The 14,240-nt window shown below is 52.8% G+C and overlaps 5 protein-coding genes across 5 annotated transcripts; 2 read left to right on the top strand and 3 right to left on the bottom strand.

Moving 5' to 3' along the window:
* Positions 1-211: 211 nt before the first annotated feature.
* Positions 212-3,509, top strand: rna14 (cleavage polyadenylation factor subunit RNA14; the record flags this gene model as incomplete). The annotated part of the gene is made up of 5 exons (XM_056682424.1): positions 212-1,078; positions 1,141-1,572; positions 1,629-2,631; positions 2,687-3,403; positions 3,496-3,509. 5 exons carry the CDS (start codon positions 212-214, stop codon positions 3,507-3,509), a joined length of 3,033 nt encoding a protein of 1,010 aa, XP_056546030.1.
* Positions 3,510-4,853: 1,344 nt separating this feature from the next.
* Positions 4,854-6,729, bottom strand: N7482_000298 (5'-methylthioadenosine/S-adenosylhomocysteine nucleosidase family protein; the record flags this gene model as incomplete). Its single annotated transcript, XM_056682423.1, has 4 exons — positions 4,854-5,621; positions 5,716-6,150; positions 6,171-6,201; positions 6,227-6,729. The coding sequence occupies 4 exons, from the start codon at positions 6,727-6,729 to the stop codon at positions 4,854-4,856; spliced, it is 1,737 nt and encodes a 578-aa protein (XP_056546029.1).
* Positions 6,730-7,790: 1,061 nt separating this feature from the next.
* N7482_000297 (uncharacterized protein) lies at positions 7,791-9,537 on the bottom strand (the record flags this gene model as incomplete). Its single annotated transcript, XM_056682422.1, has 2 exons — positions 7,791-8,954; positions 9,022-9,537. 2 exons carry the CDS (start codon positions 9,535-9,537, stop codon positions 7,791-7,793), a joined length of 1,680 nt encoding a protein of 559 aa, XP_056546028.1.
* Positions 9,538-10,655: 1,118 nt separating this feature from the next.
* ptpB (tyrosine protein phosphatase PTP1) lies at positions 10,656-12,101 on the top strand (the record flags this gene model as incomplete). Its single annotated transcript, XM_056682421.1, has 3 exons — positions 10,656-10,815; positions 10,910-11,175; positions 11,253-12,101. 3 exons carry the CDS (start codon positions 10,656-10,658, stop codon positions 12,099-12,101), a joined length of 1,275 nt encoding a protein of 424 aa, XP_056546027.1.
* Positions 12,102-13,099: 998 nt separating this feature from the next.
* Positions 13,100-13,802, bottom strand: N7482_000295 (VanZ family protein; the record flags this gene model as incomplete). The annotated part of the gene is made up of 2 exons (XM_056682420.1): positions 13,100-13,716; positions 13,778-13,802. The coding sequence occupies 2 exons, from the start codon at positions 13,800-13,802 to the stop codon at positions 13,100-13,102; spliced, it is 642 nt and encodes a 213-aa protein (XP_056546026.1).
* Positions 13,803-14,240: the final 438 nt, after the last annotated feature.

Here is a 14,240-nt window from a genome sequence, read left to right as displayed (position 1 = left end):
GGAGCTTCCCCATCCGCCTGCTCATCAACTTTTTACTTCGACCGGACTTCTCGCCCTTCTCTGATGCTGCTGCTTGGTGGGACAGCCTGCCCAGTCCACCCATCGCTCTAACCCTCCTTCTCCCCCAATTCCGCGCAACAATCAATCCCCAAAGCTCGTGTCATAGGTTCTCACTTTCCAGTCACAGAGATCATCTCAGACATCGCCAGCCATGGCGGACAATGAAGCTGAGCAGACCTTCTCTGAAGTACAGGCAATGGACGACACCCTCACAGAGACTATCGCCGACGAGGCAGAAGCTGCTGATAACTCGGACGAAGAAGAATACGACCCCTCTAGACTGGATGACCAATACCAAAGCCCCGTGCCAGAGCCCCAGCAGACAGAGGAGGCAGTAGCAGCAGAAGAAGTGACAGCCCCCAACCCGTCTACATCATCAGACATGGACACTAGCGCTGCTGGTGATGCGCCCGATCCTTTCCAGAACCCCTCCCGTACTGAGTCTCAGACGTCCACGCCGGTCCCCCGCGCGGGTGCGTCGGCGCAGCCCCAGACCAGAACGATTGGGGGATTTGACATTGAGGATGAGGATGAGGATGACAAAGAGGAGGCGGACTATGAGCCGCCGGCGGCGCTGGGGGTGGATGACTCGAATGCCATGCCTATGACCATGTCTGAAGATCCAAGTTCAGGAAATCCAAATCAAGACACTTCCCCTGATGTATCATCGCACTTGACTGTGCAGTCCTCTGCCTCTGTGCCAACTGTTGCCAATAGTTCTTATTCTTCTGCTCCTGTTCCAAATATCGATCCTTCTGTTTCTGGTCCTATTCAGTGGGCTTCGCATGATCCGAGCATGCAGAACAGTACTGTTCCTACTCCTGTACCTGACTCGCCTTCTGCTTCCAGAGGCCGCTTACCGCATGACCGCGTGGGAATCCTGCAGGACAGGGTCGACGAGGATCCTCGCGGAGATCTCTCGGCCTGGTTGGAGTTGATTGCGGAGCACAGAGCTCGTAACCGGCTGGACAGTGCACGCGAGATTTATGAGCGGTTTTTGAAGGAATTCCCCATGGCGGTAAGCTTGTGACTTGCTTGTGCGCAAAGATGAACAGCGTTTAACTAACAATGGATTGGCAGGCTGACCAATGGGTGGCGTATGCCACGATGGAGTCAGAGCTGAATGAGCTCTTCCGGTTGGAACAGATCTTCAACCGAACACTTCTTACTATTCCCAGTGTCCAACTCTGGTCGGTCTATCTGGATTATGTTCGTCGCCGGAACCCCTTGACGACTGACACCAGTGGAGAGGCACGGCGGGTGATCTCGTCGGCCTATGACCTGGCTCTTCAATATGTGGGGATGGACAAAGACTCTGGAAATATCTGGACTGACTACGTGGAGTTCATTCGCTCTGGGCCAGGCACTGTTGGAGGTTCAGGCTGGCAGGACCAGCAGAAGATGGACTTGCTTCGAAAGGCCTACCAGAAAGCACTCTGTGTTCCCACCCAGGCTGTCAACGCTTTGTGGAAGGAATATGATCAGTTTGAAATGGGCTTGAACAAGCTTACGGTACCTACGGCCTTTCTTTTCTATAGCTTCTACCTGTGACTAACTTTAATGTTTAGGGTCGGAAGTTCCTGCAAGAGCAGTCGCCGTCATACATGACCGCTCGTAGTTCGTACACTGAACTGCAGAATATCACTCGCGACCTGGTCCGTACCTCGCTGCCGAGGCTACCTCCTGTTCCTGGCTCTGAAGGCGATGTCGAGTTTGCTCAACAAGTCGACATTTGGAAGCGCTGGATTGCCTGGGAGAAAGGAGACCCCCTGGTTCTGAAAGAGGACGACGCCGCTGCATTCAAAGGTCGCGTACTTTATGTCTACAAGCAGGCGCTTATGGCTCTGAGATTCCTCCCTGAGATCTGGTTTGAGGCCGCCGAATTCTGCTTCCTGAACGATATGGAAAGCGATGGCACCGATCTGTTGAAGCAGGGCATCGAGGCAAACCCCGAAAGCTGCTTGCTGTCGTTCAAACTGGCAGACCGACTTGAGGTCACTACGGACTCCGAGCAGGATTCCTCTAAGCGCGCAGCGAAAGTCAGAGAGCCGTACGACAAGCTCCTCGATGCTCTTTACGAATTGATCACCAAGGCTCGAACCCAGGAGTCACAGGATGTGTCCCGAATTGAAGAGACTTTCGCGATGCTGAACCCGGAAGCCCAAACCGCACAGGACGAGGATGATGACGGTGCCCCGAGTGCAGCGAAGGAGAAGGAGGCTGCGAAACAGACTCAGATTGATGCTGTTCGAAAGGCTCACTCTATTCAAATCAACATTCTCTCCAAGACGATCTCCTTTGCCTGGATTGCGCTTATGCGTGCTATGCGCCGCCTGCAGGGTAAAGGAAAGCCGGGAGAGCTGGCTGGCTCTCGCCAGGTCTTTGCCGAAGCCCGGAAGCGAGGCCGTATCACCAGCGATGTTTACATTGCTAGCGCTCTTATGGAGTATCACTGCTACAAGGACCCCGCAGCTACCAAGATTTTTGAGCGAGGTGCAAAACTCTTCCCGGAGGACGAGAACTTTGCTCTGGAGTATTTGAAGCATTTGATTGACATCAACGACATTATCAGTAAGCAGGAGACCCCAAGTGTCTAGTGTGGTATACGTTTGCTAACATCTGTCAGATGCTCGTGCCGTTTTCGAGACAACTGTCAGGAGATTGGCAGCCAATGCTGAGAATGCCCACAAGGCCAAGCCTATATTTGCATTCCTCCATGAATATGAGTCCCGCTACGGCGACTTAGTCCAGGTAGTCAACCTGGAGCATCGCATGCGCGAGCTCTACCCGGAAGACCCGGCCTTGGAACAATTTTCGCGCCGCTACGCGACACCCTCCTTCAACCCAATGACTGTCCGCCCTATCCTGTCACCCTCGCAGACCCGGCCCAAGACACTGCATGCTGCTGCTGCTGCACCGGAAACTCGTAGCTCGCCCACATCATACCAGGATACATCCTTGAACTCACCGAAGAGACCCTATCCCGCGGATGAGTTTGACTACGACTCTGACCGCCCGCGCAAGTTTGTCCGCGCCGAGTCTCCGCTCAAGGGTACTCAGGGCCGCCGTCTCGATCAGCCGAAGCGAGTTACCCAATTGAACGGGCAGACTACGTCCGCGTATAAGCCCCAAGGATCACCGGCTCCCCTTCCCCGGGACGTGGTTCATCTTCTTAGCATCATTCCTCCCGCATCTTCCTACAATATCTCACGTCTGTCGCCAGAGAAGATGGTTGACCTTCTCCAACGCATTGACATCCCCGTTTCTACCAGCCAGATTCCACTCCCAGCTAATGTGCGAGGGCTTGGGGCTGCCCAGAGCTCTGGTATGAACCCGTATGGTGGTAAGTCGCACGGAGATTTCTTTCTCTCTCACCTACCCATATCTATGATTGGCCATATACCCGCAGATTTTACTAACATTGAACGTGGACAGGATCATATCGCTGAGCACCTGCATTTGCCCAACAAACTACCGCTACCATTCATCTTCTGTGTATAATCTCGCCACCTACCACGCGAAATCTTTCATTTCATCTGCGAGGCGTGCAAATTCGGTGATTCCCATCTGATGACATCCCTATCGTTCTCGATGAAGCCAAGGCCTCATGAGGGATGTGATGAGGAATCTCCTCGATTGTCTTAGAACCCGTTGCATCTGTCGGCGTCGGTCTGATCGGCATTCCTTCTTCCCCCTTGGGCATCGGTTGCCCTGCGATTCAGTCTTCTTGTTTCCAAGTTGAGCATTATTTTTGACGGGGAGTTTCTTCTTGACGCAATACACACTACACCTGTACAGTTCCCGGCAACTAGTGAAGACACTCCAATGATACTCTAATCTACGGATCTAATTTTTCTCTCCTCGTTCGGTAGTACTTGCCATTGGCAGGCGTAAATTTTGCATTGCTCCGATGATTTGTTGAATTTGCTAGATATTACCCGACTACCCCGACGATCACTGCAATCCAACCAGGGGTAGCGCAATACCTAGCCAAGTAGGGGGACAATGTATCAAATAACTTTCACAGGCTTCTTTGATGAAAGTCTAGCCTTACCAGCACCATGCCGACTCGTCCCTCTATACAGAAAATATCATGTGCATGCGCCTCTGAACGTACTAGTCATAGGCGTGAATCCGAGTCAACCACTTCAGTCAAAAGGAATCAAACTTGGTTAGAGGCTATTATCTGACCGAGACAACGGCAGGAACTCGTGACCTCGAGCCACTTCAAGCAAGCTGTTCGTGTCGTCTATATCGATCCGCCAACTCTAGTTGCTTGAGACTATTGACTGGGTGAGGCCTTTGCTCGCCAATATCCACTAAAATCAGCTAGATTCGCACGCTGGAGGCTTCACCTGCGAAGGCTCACCATCCAGACAGTAAATCACAGCTTCCATCGTCTCCATCGCATGTGTCATCGCACTTTCCTCATTCACTCCCTCCACCCCCCTTCCGGCACCTTCCACTTTCGGACATAAACTCACCTCCCACCACCAAAACATTAATGCTCGTATGTTCGCAGAGAACCAGTTAACTGTAGTTGGTTCAATTCGAAGAGGCAACTCTCTCACTTTACCATCCTTAACTTTGCGGGTGCAATATATCAATGAAACCATGGATCTTTCTTACATGGCCCAATTTCACTTAGGGGGAAGATTGGATACCGTTCAAAAATGCATTTCAAAATAAGTAATGAGTCATGGTATTCTATCATATCTATTGTGTATTAGCTGCGTATGGGTGGGCAATCATGCGATCCATCTGCGATCTGAGCAAAATCCAAAAGTCAAGGTCTACGGAAGTAGGAGCTTTAGCTCTCGAAATGTAGTGTTGACAGAGGGAATGTGAAAGAGATTCGCATATGTGCATTGATAAGGGAAACATTTCGTTACACTCCTCAACGTTGTGGTAATTCCTTTCGGTGTTGGCGCTTTCTTTTTTGGAGCGAAGGGACTCTTACGGAGAGCATCCTCTAGTCCATGGAAAGAAGCTAACGTGTCTGCGTGTTTCTCACCAAGTACTCGCTTTTGTCCCTCCCAGGCGTCTCGGTATGGTGCTTGCGCTTGGACGTACTTCTCCTGAGAATAGAGAGCCTGACCAACCCAATGGAGAGACATAAGTGTGTCTGGGTGGTCGTCCCCAAGGGTTTTCTTGCGGCCGTCCCAGGCGTCCCGGTATGTTGTCTCGGCTAGAGCATACTTCCCTTGCCTGTAGAGAGCATCCCCTAAACTATTACGAGACCTGAGTGTGTCTGAGTGGATCCCCCCAAGGATTCGCCTGCGGCCGTTCCAGGAGACCCGGTATGATCTCTCAGCTTCACCATACATTGCTTGACAGTAAAGAGCATCGCCTAGTGTTTGCAGAGATCCAAGCGTTTCTACCTGGCGCAGCTTTGTATCATTGACCAGACCGGTAGTCGAGATTCCCTTCGTGGACGTGTGCTCCTGTAGGGCTGTCGATTTCCCCTCTGACCCCTGTACGGTCCGGATACTTTGCTCATCAACCATTATAGGGGGAGTTTGGTTGCTTTCGTCATTTGCTTGGGAGCTAAGAGATAGACACTGCAAGTGTGCTATCTCATCATCAATCATGATCCCTATATGGTATTATCTTTAGTAGATCATCTAAAATAGTTCTTGCATGTACTGTACTCACCACCTGTGCCAACAGGTCTCCAGTATCCCAAAAAGGCCTTGCTGAAGCTCCAGTTGCTGCTGCGTAACATTGCCACGCTTTGGTTTTATGCATATCTGCATAATCACATATTCCCTTGATGATGATACATGGAATGTTATCCCACACTGCTGCCGCCTCCATTTCAAACCCAAGAACTCTCTCTTCTCTTGTTATTGCATCGCGATGCTCTCCAGACTTCATCACTGTGTCAGCGGACGCGATTGTTCCAATGTGCACGGAGGGTTTGGTTATTGTTGTATCGTTTCGTTGACGAATAACTCGGTTATCATCAAACCCGAGATCGTAACATTCTATCTCCAGTGCCCCATCACATATATTATAGGGCGAGTCATCAGCGGAGCAGCCACATCGGCTAGGTGAGAATTGTGGGTGATGCTTGTGAAGATAAGAAGCCTAGAAAAGAATATCTTCACGTCCTGGGTGCTGCCATCTTGTCTCTCCTTTCTGGAGACAGCGAAGATTCAGTAACATCTGATGTTGAAATTCAGTTTGGGATCGACTTGCTTTGAGGCCGGCGAGAAGAGATCGAATCTCTAGATTTGGCCTTCCCAATGTGTCCTTGACATTTGTCTTTCTCCGAAAACCAGCCGGGTATTGTCTACCGAAATCGTATGCAACCACGGAATCGCTAATAAGAACATCACCTAGGTAGATCTGCCTACCAGGGGACGGTGATGGTACTCCGCCACAGATCCCAACAATCAGTGCAACCTGGATTGCAGTGTAGCTGATGCGAAGGGTAGAGGCCACGCTTGCTGCGCTGTCTTTTCCCATTCCTGGCATATAACACAGAACAACATTATGATGGCCGATCCTTCCGTTGATATATGCGTTCGTATCTCCGGGCTGTTTTCCGTAGGATCTTCCCAACCGGTCGTAGGTTTCATCGAAAAGTCCTTCCACAGCGTCAGCTTCCACAGGAAGTGCACAAATAATGGCTATTGCAAAATCGCGGCGGCTTTTCGGGTGCATTTCAGCTAAGGATAGCAAAAGCTAGCAAAAAAGCTCAAAGAAGTGCAGAAAATATCTTCCTCTGTCAGAGACGAGATAATGAATATACCAACGCCAGAAGCTGGAGGGTAAACGGATCTGAAGTTGTGAGAAAAGTGAGGCTGGGTGGTCTTTATGCCCTTGGGATTGCACCAACCACAGGGCTGCAATAACCACCACAAGAGGGGTAGTACATGAGCCTAGCAACAGCCTGTTTGGCTGAAGCAGCTATTGCCATTCCTCAATTCTGGCCTGTCTTAGAGGCTAAGGGGCAGGATTAAGTGCTTTCGCAGTTTATCTAAATAATAGACACGGTTTATCCTCGGTTGCTTCGTGTCTTTTTAATTAGGATTGAAAAGTGGAAAGACCCTAATGCGCGGCTCTACTGTTTTACCTTATCTGCACCAGGGTGTCACAGAAAATTCTAGATTCTGCTTTCTATTGCAGAAGAATATATAGAGGGATATTTTGTAAAACAGTCCATTTGATCAACAATATCATAGCCTTCCCCAGCTCAATATCCTTTTAACCAAAGCTCCCCGTCCACTCCGGGTTCAGTGTTCCAGAGGAATCATGGTACAACACTCCGTAATGCAGGATACTACCCAGGAATGAGAGTAAGGCTATGGCGACAGCTAGTGAGCCCTTGAATGAGTTCACTCCGAGGACCCGCCTTGGAATGCTTGCAGGTATCATTGAATCACCCTCAGTCATACAGAAGCTGGCGCGAGAGAGTCGGAAAAAGAAAAAAGAACATATGTAGTATAAGAGTGATTCATGGTATCATAGACGCATTAACTAGTGGTTCGGGTAGAAGTAAAACACGGGGCATCAATCAAATACACATCACATCATCACGGTAAAAACGGTCTGTAGATAGGCAGTAGCACAGCCAGCCGGTCCTAACCCTTCCCCACGAGACAAGACCAGCAGTCTGGGGAGAAGGGCCGCAGACGAAAATGCCCTCAAAAAGCGCCAAGGTAGTGGTGACTCCAATAGATGTCGCAAGATAGATGGCAACGCACTTACGACACAGTTTCAAATCATTTCAAAGGTCCCAGGTCCCAGGGTAAATCAGCTTCTTCTACGCGGGTACAGGTCAAATATGGGAGTCCGGCGGAGGTGCCGCTGTCGTGGGCACTGGCGGTAGCAGTGGCCTGCTCAATGCTGCTCTTCAGCTCCAGCTCGAGGAAGTTCCGCATTAGCGGCTTGACGATCTCGCGGGCCAGCCGCTTGATCTCGTCTAGTTTGCGCTCGAAGCGTTTCAGGGTCTCGCGCGTGTACAGAGCATCCGAGGAGGGGGTGGGGTGCAATTTGAGGAAGCGCTTGACTTCATCGTGGCCGAGGTATGCCTGGGACGAGGGGGACCCGATCAAGCGGTACACGCGGGCGGTTGGGTCGGGCGGGGCGGTTGGTTTTGTGGAGGTTGTTTGTGAGCCGGACATTGTCGGTGGCGGAGCGGTGCTGGAGGCGTTGGAAGAGTTCTTGAGGATGGGCGCGGGCGGGGGAGTGGTGTTTTCAATTAGCCATTGGCGGAATAAGGAGACGGCTACCCAATCCAGGTATGCATTCGACGGCCCGACACGTTCCCCGCGGGAGGTTGTAAGGGAAAGGCGGAAGAGCTTGGATTCGACGCGGGCCTTGAGGTCCTCGAGATCCTCGTACTTGTCCTCTATAAGATCGAGAACCGAGTTGGGCAGAGGGGCGTATGAGCCGTTGCGTAGATTCGGTAGGGCCGCGGGCCATTGGCCCACCACATGAATCAACGCTTCGGAGAAGATGACTCGGCTGCGAGCCAGGTATCCCAGTTTGAGGTAGCTGGGCGGGTACTTGGCGATTTGTTTGAACAGGCGCGAGCCAAATCCCAAAAGATGGTGGTCGACCCGTGGACCGGTCACCGGCAGTGCGTCGTACATGTCCGCCAAGGCGAGGAGAGACTTGCACTCTGTGTAAGCAGAGGCAATGTTGACACTATTGAGGACTGGCGGATGATTGTAAAACAACCGGAAGAAGTTGTCGTAGTCGCGGATCAACGGATCGACGGGGCCATGGTCTCCACTGCCGGTCTGTGGTAGATGGACTACCGACTGCATACCAGCCAAGTTCGCCATAGATCGGAAGAAGCCTGCCTGCGCATTGGACGGCTTCGTCGATGTCGGAGGGTATACGATTTGGGCGCCGCTGAGCATTGGGGCGTAGGTGGGTTGCTGTTCGAGCGCATGTTAGCCATCCGCACTCAGCGCTTGGTATAGATAGAGGCACTGAGTTCGGTACCTTTTGGACCAGGATCGGCTCCTCATCCTCCCCGCGATTCTCCCAATCGAGCTCATACCTCCATCGGCGCTTCTCTTCCGCGCGCGCCGGGATCGTGCCCTGGTCCGAGGGGACTAGCGTTGATCCATTAGACAATGAGTCCTCACTCACGCGCGACAACGTGCCGTCTGGCTTCGCCGGCGGAGGGGCACCCTGACGCGACCAGTCCTCGTTGGTGCTTGCCTCGAAGAACCCCGAGCACTGTGCTAATATGAGGCGGTGGAGAAGGTAGCGGCGCTCCTGCGAGCCAGCGCGGATCACGATCTCGGTGTCGCCGGTGTAGGTGAAGATGGGGAAATCGTTCGAGTAGGACTGCATGGAGCCACCATGGTGTGAGCGGCCTGGCCGATGGTGTCGGTGGCCGGACTGAGAGGGTCGCGACACGAGGGAGGGGGCGCTTTGAAGGGGCGCGATGCGATCGACGATTTGCGCTTGTGAGACCATATTGCGAGGGCGCGAACGCTGGGCAGTTGGCATGGTCTGCGAAGCAAGAGGGGCAGAGGAAGCACGGCGATCAACACCTTCCAGCGGTCACGAAGGCCGACATCCACGGCAGTCCAAAACGATGTGGTGACGGGCGAGTTGTTTCAGGGCGTTGCTGTCGCGGGATGTTTTCGTTTTGCCGCGACGGGCCCGAGGCGGAGTTTAGTGCAGCTCCCTGGTTCTTCGACGCCGGGTCGCAAGTAGAGAGGGGCCCAGTAGATCCCGTAGAGCACGGGGTTGGGTGGGATGAGCGGAAGGCAGAATGCTCGATGGATGTTTCAAAGAAAGACCAGGCAGAATCACCGATGGTCCTGTTCCTGGAAATCTCCGGTTAACCATGATGGGTCCTCTCCCGCGTGCTGTGGTCCCATGTGGATCGCCGCAAGCAGCTGAGTTGAAGTGGCAAAGCGCTGGCCTGGCCAATTACCAATGACCGGATGGTGCCATGACCAATGCCGCCTCCGGGGGCGTCTATCTATGGCATTGTAAAAATAAATATATGCTTGACCGAGGGCAGAACCTGAACCTGATCCATACCCAATCCCCAGTCCACCGTCCAAGTCACCGGTCTTTATACTTCCCTCCCCGCTAGACGGACCTCGGGCCCTTCGCTTTAGTCCCTGATTCCAGATCTGAAAAACGCCCTCGCCGCATTCCCGTCTCACTCTGCTTCGGCTCCTGCAGAAACCTAATCACCCGCTCAGGCAAAGGTTCGAACGACCCTGCGGGTTCTATGCGTTTCGGCCTTATACGAGGTCACACGATTTGCGTATTGCGACGCTCTCAGCCCCCTCGCTCGACGCCCAAACGTGCCCCGTCCCCTCCCCGCGATCTCTAAAATTCTGGCCCTGGACACACCTTCCCGGGACAGCTTTCATAGCTGTCCCGATCTGTCATCGCTGCAGATATCACAGGTCTCGGCCGCGGCCTACGGTATCGATCAACTGGAAATCAGCACCGACCACGAAGCCTCTCGTTCGCCTTCCCCCGACCCCTCCCCGGCCCCGGCCCCGCGCAGCACCAAAAAACGCTCCAAGGGCCAAGCCGTCTCCCGGAAGGCGCGCGGCGTGATCGGCAAGGTTCGCGCATTCCAAAAGATTGCAGCCGCCAAAATGTCGCATCCGTCCATCAAGATCGACACAACCGTCCAGACTACCAAGCGAGGTCTGCCGGCTGACAGCGATGGCCTTGAGATGCCTGAGCAGGGAAATCCCCGGTTGGAGGTGGGAGATACGGACGATGTCCCGCCGTTCCTGTGCCAATCGGTCTCGGGTGAGTGAGGGGTGCATGCGCCGATCGGAGAATAGCCAAATTCCTCCCGCACACACACGTGGGAGCCTGTGGACTGACCGCTTTGTTCCTGCAGAGATTCACGACAAGTTTGAGGACCTCGAGTGGATGCAGCGGACGCGCCTGGCCGAGGGCATGCTGTCCAATGATCCCGCCCACCCCTACGCCCTCGAGGGCGATCCGAAAGTCAAGGCCCGGAATCGATATGTCAATGTGCAGGCGTGGGCCAACTGCCGCATCCATCTGCGGGTGCCCGAGGGCGAGTGTGACTTCATCAACGCCTCTCCCATCACCTTGAAGGACTCCGTCACGCAGGAGGAGAGGAGCTATATTGCGACACAGGTACGTGGACAACCCCCTTGGGCATGCGTGGTTCTTTGGGGCCACCGGTGGAACGCACCACTCATTTCATGCTGCAGGGACCCAAGCTTGGCCATCTCTCACACTTTTGGCACATGGTCTTCCATGAAAGCAAGGATGTGGGGGTGATTGTCATGCTGACCCAGACCTTCGAGGCGGGCCGGGAGAAATGCGCCCAGTACTTCCCTCTGGACTCGGAGCAGCCTTCGATGATTCTATCGGAAGAGGAGTCGGACCCCTTCGTGAATGATGAATCCAGCCAGGAGGAACCTTCCCGGGGCGTTGGCAAGGTCAGCTTGTTAGAGTCGACTTTCGATGCCAAATCACGCTCAGAGATCCGAAAGCTTGAGCTGACCATCGGCTCGGAGTCGAAGATCGTCTGGCACTTTCTCTTCGCAGGCTGGGCGGATTATTCCAAGCCAGAGGGAAGCGACCGTGAAGCACTGCTTGAACTGATTAGACTGTCGGCCTCCAAATGCAGCCCTGACAATCCACGTGTGGTCCACTGCAGCGCCGGCGTCGGCCGCACAGGAACCTTCATCGCTCTCGACCACCTCTTGCAAGAGCTGGAATCGGGCCAGCTGCTGCAGGTAGCCGATCCCGAGACCGACCCTGTTTTTGAAACAGTGAATCAGATGCGGGAACAACGCATGATGATGGTCTACAACGAAATGCAGATGCAGTTCATCTACGAGGTTCTCCGAGAGCAGGCGGATTCGAAGCTGGGCAAGATCCCAGTGCAGAACAATGAGTCGCCTGAAAGCCAACCGGATGAGCCGCGATCTGCCAAGGTGGCCAAGTTGGGCGACCAACCCGACTACTTGCCTGCGTCGAAGCCTGAATTGGAGGCTGTCCCCGACCGAGTTGCAACTCCGAATGGAACGTCCGAGGTCTCCGACAATGATTAATGCGCAGCTCAGCCGTTCGTCACCGTTGTTTCTATCTTTTTATTCTCGGAAGCTGGCTATTGCATCCGCTGCTAGATGGGCTCGGCGTGCTATCTACCCCTTCCTACTCGACACGATTTGATCATGAGTCCCTGAAGATTTCATTTGTCCTCTTGCATCATACCATGGCATCCGGTGTTTGTGATCATCTTGTTTTGTTATCTTTCTGATTGCTTCTTTACTTGTCTTGTTTACCTATCCTGCCTTCCATGTCTTCGCCTGCGTTTGAAACACCCTTGATTATACTTTGCCCTTTTTTGAAATACCCCCAGTCTGCACGGTCACTTGTTTTTCGCCCCTTGGCCCCCTCTGTAGTTCTATGCCCGTTGACTGGAGTTACCTAGTCTTTGCCTTAGAATTGCTGTATATTAGCGGTTTCTCGAATGGTTTCTGCAACTGCTCGGTCGATCGAACTCCAGATTCGCGCAACCAGCAATCTATATACAAATTGTAAGGAAGTCTATGGTAGACATAATAGTCCCTCTCATGCCTCATGGCTCTGATGAACCGTCTGTCTCCATAGGTAACTTTACATATCGCCAGCCTTGAAAAGTTATATATATTATGAGGAAACCAACGTGGTTACTGTAGCTGGTTATAGCTTTAGTTGCATTGTGCCGGGTGTTGCCCAGAAAAGCACCGGCATTGGAGAAGTTTCTGGGAAACAATTGTCGACAAAGGAACCTGCAATATAACTCGAGACCAAGCAAGATCTACCGTTCACCAAGATCCGATGTAGAGCTATTGCCGACCCCCAAAACGAAGTGAAATCAAAAACAACACAAACGCTGTGCAAAATACATCAGAACTAAAATGACTGGTATCATATCACCATGAGATCGATCAAGGCATCAGTATAATAATCATGAAACGGGAAATACGACAGCCAACATCAAAATCGGCGGTGCATCAATTTGTCGTTCTGTTGATTCGAGGTAGTCCAAATAGGCCTAGAACCGTTAGTCAATGCGTTTCGTCGTGACCTCTCCCGCCGGTTGGCTTTCATGGTAGCTTGGAGGTTCAGCTTGATGCTCGGAAGATCCCGGGCCATCCTCATTGTCCCAATTGTCAACAGCATTCTCATCCCAATTGTCCACTTCTTGTTCCAAGTTCATCACACCGGACTCCTGTGGCTCGAGCCCATCTTCTTCCCTGGAGCCCCCAACTCCGACTCCAAGCTCGACGTCATCAGATTCACCTTCCATCATGCCAAAGCGGTTCTTGCGGCGACGGTCCAGCATACGGCGGTGGTACCAGCCACACAGACCCACGGCGCCGAGGCTGCCGACAACATTGGCGAGGACATCGAAAGGATCGAAAGCGCGGTCGTTTGGAAGGAACCCCTGTACAACTTCCGAGCCAATGCCCAAACCCAGTGTGCAGACCAGCAGAGTTATGTGTAGAGTGCGCCGCCGCGTGGTATCCAAGACCCAGTAGAAAGCAACGGATAGGAGGAAAAAGGTGACGAGGTGAAGGAGCTTATCATTTGGCTGGAGATTTGTCGGGATAGTGGAGGAGGTGCTGTGTGGGAGAAGACCGATATACCCAGCCAGGATCAGGAGGAAGACGAAAGCTCCTAAGTGTGGTGGTTAGCGGAAATGGGCTATCAGAGGATGCTCTGACTGTCAAGCACATACCTGCAAAAGGGTAGCGGATCCGCATAATGAAGAAAGAGAAGAGAAGAGAAAGCTTGGTGATTTTGGTCTAAAGTTACACAATGTCCCGGTGGACAGGGTGGCAGCACAGTTCTCAGCTAGCACCGGAGTGATAGTAAAGCGGACGATGATCACTTGGCCCCAGCTGGTGCCAGTGCGTCATATGTGGAGCTGGACGGTGTTTCTGAACGCTGCGAGGTGAAAGTACCAAGGCAGTCAATATATCCCGCAGGACAATCCAAGAGGCAATAGAACAATCGACTAAGGGAGGTCGCGCAGTCCAGCGTCAATGACAGAGTGTATGTCGTCGCCGTCGATGGCTCCCTTGCAATCTGCCGCGTCTCTCCGCCTTCGCGCCTGGCGTACTTCATCCCCGTCCAGAGAAACTTCCCTACAGAAGCCGTCATCTTCTTCATCAAACCTCGCCGCCGTGCCATCGCTGTTG

The sequence above is a fragment of the Penicillium canariense genome (assembly GCF_028826845.1).
Source record: "Penicillium canariense strain IBT 26290 chromosome Unknown utg000001l_segment0_segment0, whole genome shotgun sequence".
NCBI lineage: Eukaryota > Fungi > Ascomycota > Eurotiomycetes > Eurotiales > Aspergillaceae > Penicillium > Penicillium canariense.
Note: the sequence above shows the minus strand (reverse complement) of the source record. Positions and strands in the feature narration are given on the sequence as shown.